At 34.2% G+C, this 7,417-nt stretch overlaps 1 protein-coding gene across 1 annotated transcript; it reads left to right on the forward strand.

Annotated features, from left to right (window-relative positions):
- Window positions 1-5,969: 5,969 nt before the first annotated feature.
- Window positions 5,970-6,744, forward strand: LOC127807275 (protein RALF-like 34). The gene has a single exon (XM_052344989.1). It carries the CDS (start codon window positions 5,976-5,978, stop codon window positions 6,519-6,521), a length of 546 nt encoding a protein of 181 aa, XP_052200949.1. The 5' UTR covers window positions 5,970-5,975; the 3' UTR covers window positions 6,522-6,744.
- The last annotated feature ends 673 nt before the right edge of the window (window positions 6,745-7,417 follow it).

Raw genomic sequence — 7,417 nt, forward strand, 5'->3', positions numbered from 1 at the left:
TAATATTTAACAATATTGTATTATAAGATACAATACATAAATGTAAATAACAAAGTACCCCCCATTTGGATTCAATAAAAATATCTAAAAAATCAAAATCCAAATAGATAAGAAAGTAGATTTTGGGTTTTAGAACAAATTCCGATTTTGACAAATTTAGCACTTCCAAAAACATACTTTCCATTACTTGAAAAATTCACTAAAAATCATTTTCACAATAATGAATACTAGCTATGAAAATACCGGGAGTTAGTTTTCCAAAAGGAAAACATTTTCTTATATGTTCCCTTATAGTGTGCTAATATTCTACTTAGAATCAAATATCATTTCTTGGTTCGTTTCGATACACAAAATACTATAATACTTAACAAGTATCAAAAATCCATTAGGGGTTTTAAACATACTAAAAATAGTTTTACTAAAATTATGTTTTGTTAAACATCAAAATACACAATAGGTTAATTGGAGCAACTTGGCTCAACAGGCATGACTCAACTGTTATACAAACTTGGTATGATCAATACTAACTTGATTACTTAATCTATAGCTAACTTGGTATGATCAATACTAAGTTGTTAACCTAAAGCTTAAAAACATGTGGGAATTTGATAGTTAGATGTCTTTGCTAGAAGTTTTGGATTATTTATAGTATATTTATGGAGGTCGTTAAATCTTGAATGTGGTTAATTCTGGTTAGCCCTACTATCACAGAAATATGTGGCTTAAGTTATTAATGAATTTTCTTTAAGAGAAAGAATGTTAACTTTTTAGTTGTTAACATAGTAGTAGTGCTCATTCTGTTTCCCTTTCATAATTGATATATAATTTGTTACACGTAGCTTGTAGTTAGATTTGTATGGCTTATGTTTTCAGTGTGTATATAACCAATCCCTTCCCATTTGTTAATATTGCAATCTAGTGAAAACATAACCATTTTATTTCTTAAGAGATAGTTTGATTAAGTGTGGAAATACTCAACCAAATGTAAATAATTAATTTTAGCTTAGAGTTTCTGCCACCACTAATAAACATATGGCTTAGTGTAGCATGCTGCACACTAAGCCGTATGTTAACTGGTTAGCATGCTACAAGGACAGATTGAATGTTCAGTTGCAACTGTTTAGGATTTTTCTTGGGTTAACCGTGCGTTGGGATTGCAGAATGTAGTGTCCTAAAAAATTTAACTTTAGGAGTGTAAATGTATGAGATGATAGATCTTGAGCTTATAGGACAGAGTTAAGGAGATCAACTTTTCTTGAATTGAATGAAGCAGAGCGCTTGTATTTCCTCGTTCTGTTGTTAGGAGCTTCATGAACCCTATCAGTAGTAGAATTATCTAAAGCATCAAAAGAATCTTGTTTTATCACATATAATATAGTTGCAAAGAATATAGATGGTTATAACAAATACCCAAGACTAGTATCTAAGAAGACACATAGACAAGACCGTAAACAAACAATAGAATAACGCAGCTCCTGATAAGACAAAGAACTAAATTGATTGTTAAGAGAAAAAACCAAAAAGTTATGTAAGATGAGCTGCTTAAGCAGTCTGTTTATTTTTTTCTTCTTCTTCTTCTTTATTTCACATAACTATTTATAAAATTCAAGATCACTTAATAGCAGATTGTTGTTGCTATCTATAACAACCAAACCACCTAAGCAACAGCCTAACTAACAAACCATTGCATATAGCAATACAACAACAATATATAAACATTACAATTATCAACATCATAACATAAGAAACCTCAAGCATTATGTTCTTCCAGAAACTTAAACAACATTTACCAAACATTATGCAATGGAACATACCATAGTGCTGGATCCAATATCAGAATCATATGGAAGATCAAATGGGTTGGTAGATTTGCTGTTAGATGCTTTTAATTGTGCTCCTACATGCTTGAAAAGTAAAGAAAATGTCTATTGGAAAAGAGAACTAAAATTAACCAAAAATAAAACCAAGGAGAAAATACAAACTGCAGAGGGAATTGCAGATGGATCATACGATGATCCATTAAAATATAACGGTATAATAGGGGCAAGAGGGCTAGTATCCACAGCATCTCTTAATATCCCGTCATTAAAGTTCTACACAGTTAAAAATCCAAGAATGAGTGAAAGAAAAAGCAAAACATTCTTCAAGATTGCCAGACCAATCCACTCACTTTTTGATAATCTTACTGTAAATACTAATTTACAGTAGTAGAAGGTGCACTAGTAACTAGTTTGCCACTTTGTTGAATGTTCCCAGTAGCTACATTTAGAGTGTCATCTTCAAATGCATTCCATGACTGCTCCAAATAGATTCAAGTTTTTATTTTAACCACTTGATCTTAATTTTTAACTATTTAATGTATGCCAGGTATGTGATGAACCACCATGCACCAGGTGAAGTATATCCTTGTAGATCTCAATACCCTGAGAAAATATACAACTAACCTAAATCGGTAATATACAAGTATATAAATATTACACAAAATATACAAAAACATCCAGAACAAGAAAAGAACCTGTTTCGAACATCAACGGCGTCCTTGTGAGGAAAAAGCTGGGGGAGTTCTTCGTAAACGTGATTGGCCCCACCGTCGATGCAGACACAAAGATATGCTACTCTACACCGACAACAGCAACAAGAACAACGAGATGGTGACACCAGACAACCAAATCGCACGAACACGAAAAAATTGAATGAAGCAAGAGAGAAGAAGGACGTACCGTACTTCCACAGTAGATGAGTGAATCAGGGGGAGGCGTTGGTTGAGCAAGACGAGGGCGTAGGTCCGGGGGTGTCCGTTGTCGGAGGGAATCGAGGGGAGGAGGAAGGTGGATGGATTAGTCGTTGTGAGAGGGAGATTTAGCGGCGGTGAGGAGGCGACGACGAGGAGGCCGCGATGGAGTTGGAGGCGGTGGCAGCGTTGAGCAGGCGGCGACGTTGAGGCAACTTTAAGGCGGTAGAGGCGTTGAGGCAGCGGAGTCGAATGAGGGAGATGGCCTTCAGAGGCTGTGATTTGGGGAATTAGGGATTGGAAAATTCTGATTTGGGAATTAGGGGGGCAAAAGGCTGGCAGCTCCCGCCAAACATTTTGTTTGTTTTTTATTTTTTAAAATATTTTATTGTTAATTAAAAAAATTAAAATAATTTATAAAAATAATATTAATTATTATTTAATTGATAAAAATAAAATAATTTAATATTATGATAATTGATAAAATAATTTAAATTATTACATCAAATTAATAATTATTTAAAAATAAAAATATATTTTAAATAAATCTAATAATTATAATAAATTAATTTGATATATTGTATTATCAATAAATAACTAATGCTCAATTATCGTAGTTTAATAATTATATTTGTGCATTTATAGAAAATATAATTATATTAAGAATTGCTTATATAAGTGTTAGTTAAATTTTAATAATTTTTTTTATTATTTTATGGTTTGAATTAAAAATTTTAGTCATTAACGACGGGAAAATGATATATTAACGATGATTTATTTTGGCTGTCGTTAAAAGTTATCTTATAACGACGGAATTTATATTTAGTCGTTAATTGTACTATATTAACGACCAAAACTAATGTCGTCGCTAATTTTTGATCGTTAATGCATGTTTTTGTTGTAGTGTACCCCAAACTATTTTTCTCTCAATGTAAACAATTCTCCATATTTAAAATAAATCTTCCAAATTGGGAGAGGTAAAATGATGGCCTTTTACATATTTCCTTCTTGAAAAGAAACTTTTCTTTAATTCGAAGTAAGTCCCATGAAAGAGACTATTAGGGTGTGTTTGATAGTATTTAGGTGAAAATGAAAGTGTTTTCCAACTTACATGGAAAACAAAAATTATCTCTCCCCTAGATGGAATTTTCCATGAAAAAGAGCAAAAAATAAACTTTAATGGTTATATCATGGAATTCAATTCCATAAAAAATATAGTGTGTCAAACACCTAAGATGGAATTCAATTCCTTAGATGAAATATTTTTCATACATTTTTCATACTATCAAACACACCCTTAGATTAGGAGGGAAAGGTGAATTAAGTTCACACTAAATTTAAAATTTGCTTAAAGTAAAGAAATTAAAGAATGTAGAACATAGTATTTATAGTAGTTCAACCCCATTGCCTGCATACACTATCTTAACTTTTCATTAAAAAATTTTCAAATCACTTATTATTTAGCTTTTAGAAAGCTAAATTAGAACTTCTTTATACAACTTTTACAAAGATCAACTGAAACCTTTACAAGTGTTTTTTCAAGGCTCAAGCACAAATCACAATAACTCAAAACAAGCTAAGTTTGAACACTCAAATAAGCTTACTATAAAGCACTCAATCAATAAAAGGCTTCTCACAAATAATAGGGAAAGGATGTGAACAAGTAAGAACAGTTTCCCTGATTTACAGTAAAACAAAAGATGTATGCTTTTATGTGCTATTTGGCTCGAGAATGAAGTTCAGGATGTTCAGATCAATTCTCGCTTCATTTCTTGAATCTCCATAGCTTTTTATATCTTATCCATCTTAAATGCTTTTAGCTTTTTATCCAATGGATAATGGCATAAACCCGTCATCTAAAGAAAAAACATTATCTCGCATAAAAAACATTATCTCTATCCAACAATTAGTATTAAGGATTTGAAATTGAAATTGAAATTTATTCCTTTTACATGAGAGAAGCATCAGATCACATTAAATGCATTGGTGAGGTGGGGCAAGAGTAAAGATGATGTTGACCGCAACTTCCTAAGTTACTAGGTGAGAGAGGAAACGATGGCAATGGCGAGCAAGCAAAAGGGCACACAATGACAATGGTAAGTAGTGACAATGGTAAGTAGTGGTTGGTCAATAACTCGAATACTTTTGCAAATGAGATGATGGGGAAGGGCCAAATGGATAATAGAGGTCGGAGGTAGACGACATCGACAGAGGTCAAATAGGCAACTAGGTGAGGTTTGTTTTTTTTTTTTTTTTTTCTATTTTATAGATTGAAGTCTCTTGTTCTTTATTACACTTAGGGTTTTGGCTATGTAATTTAGTGTCGGTAGGTGTAAGGTGTAGTGTGGTGCAGGTGTAAGGCAACTTACATGCTTCAACATATTTGGTCAGTTTTATCATTAAGAGACTAGTTAGTTTTCGATCCTAAACTAGTCTCGAACTAGACCAAAATTAAAATCGATTGGTGCCTCTTAGTGGACTAAGAATTAGATCGCTTAACGACCGATCATATTTGAATTAGAATTTAAATAGTACTCTTAAGTTGTGAATGTTCTGTAATATCAATCATGAATCTTAATTATATGTTGAATAAGAGCATTGCATGCTTAGATTATATTTAAATTAAATTTTCACATGTAGAACATAAAAAGCTCACATTCACTCAAGTAAAGTATGTAAAAGGAGTATATATGGAAAAAGATTTCATGATTTGCGAAGGTTTTTTGAACTTGATGAGTGGGAAAATAATCAATAGCTTATAACCTGATTATGCCCAACTAATAGCTTCAACAAATGTTCTCTCAAAAATATTTGTTGCTATAAAAGGTAATATTTTTATTATAATATAAGCAAACACTATGTTTGGTGTTATGAAATCTTGTCAACAAAATATTTTTTCTAAAATATCTTCCATATTCTTGCTTAAAAAATTAAATTCATTAACTAGATTTAAACTCTTAACATTTAAACAATAATTAATTTTTAAATAATTTTACCACTACACCAAAAATTATTTTATCTCAAAAAATAAAAATAAATTAGTACTATCAAATAATTTTACCAAGAATAACTTTCACCACACAGATCGCCCTCCAATGTATTTAATGTAACTAAACAGTACAGTGGGTAAGAACCCAGGAGGTTCTCTTCGTGGAGCAGTTGGGAGACGGTAAAAAAGGTCTAAACCGTCTTAAACAGAGTAGCTGACAACTTAAAAGCAAAGCACCGCTATTTGAGGCTGACAATGGGGACACCCCCAGCTGTACTCCAAACGCCGATTAGCCTCATCCTCCTGCTGCTCCAGCATGTGACTTTCCCTTTGTCTCTCCCTTTCTCTCTCTCTAAAACTAAAACACCTCCTCTCTTTACTACTAGTCTTCTTCACCTGGTTAGTGTAAGGTCCTCGATCCCATCCATGGCGCCTCCATCTCCATCTCCATCTCCCCGAGCTCCGTTCTGGATCCTCCTAGCATTTCTCCTCTTCTCCGGCGTATACTCTCAGATGGACCAGACCAGCCTCCAGTTCATCTCCGACGCGCTCGAATGGCCCGCCACAATGTCCCTCCACGGCGATATCGGCTCCATCGAAGAAGACCTCGACGGGATCGAGCGGAGGTCGCTCTACTGGCGCGGCCACTACTACATTTCCTACGGCGCCCTGTCGGCGAACAGGATCCCCTGTCCGGCCCGCTCCGGCCGTTCCTACTACACCCACAACTGCTTCCACGCTACCGGCCCAGTTCGCCCCTACAGCCGCGGCTGCTCCGCCATCACCCGCTGCCGGCGATAGATCATACTCTTCCGTGTATTTTATCAACTGATTTTGTGGATGTTATTGTGTTTTTGTGGCGCAGTGTATTTGTTGGTGAAGTGTTTGATGATTTGTTGAGATCTGTGGTGGGTTTGTGGGTTTAGGGTCTGTGATTTGGTATGGAATGAAGATTTATGGATTATTATTATTATTATTATTATTATTAGTGGAGAGAAATGAATGTATTAATGTTAATGCTTAAGCGGATGGTTTTCCTTTCGCTGGTTTTCCTCTCTGGTTCTTCTCCTTGAACCCAAACCCAATTCAATTATTACTTCAATTTGGGGAAAGGTGTTTTTGGGGCAAATTTTGGATGGAAAATACCATTAGTATTTGGTGGGTTATATAACGGAGTTAAAATATTTAAAATATTTTTTTATCTGAGGTGATGAAATGAGATGGAAAGACAATGTGAATCGAAGAAACACAAAAATATTTTTGTTATTTATAATAATTGTGCAGTTCGTTCATAACGTATCCCATAAAATACTAATAGTATGGTTGATTATAATCTATCAATCCTTTTCCTTTGGCGGTTTCTTCGAGGTTCAAAATAAATTTGACAAATACATTACACGGATTCACTTTGGACCCCTCGTGATCCGCCATCTGTCACGCGTGCCTGACACCTCTCTCTCTCTCTCTCTCTCTCTCTCTCTCTTCCCCTTCAATGCGGTGACGCTCTAGGTTTAGGTGGCAATCATAAATACTGCAAGCTATCAGATCTGAATCGCGGTTTCGGTCGGCACTGATTTATGCTCACAGTTGAGATTGATTTTAATGCAAACGTGTAATTTACGAGCTTTTTTTAGGGGTGGGAGAGAATTTAAATTTAATTTGAATATTTTGATGTATTAATTGAGTTTAAGTGTTTT

The sequence above is a fragment of the Diospyros lotus genome, chromosome 8 (genome assembly GCF_014633365.1).
Source record: "Diospyros lotus cultivar Yz01 chromosome 8, ASM1463336v1, whole genome shotgun sequence".
In the NCBI taxonomy this organism is placed as follows: Eukaryota; Viridiplantae; Streptophyta; class Magnoliopsida; order Ericales; family Ebenaceae; genus Diospyros; species Diospyros lotus.

What these genes read in the sequence shown, in the direction of transcription:
- LOC127807275 (XM_052344989.1), top strand. Translation starts at nt 5,976, where the DNA reads ATGGGGACACCCCCAGCTGTACTCCAAACGCCGATTAGCCTCATCCTC.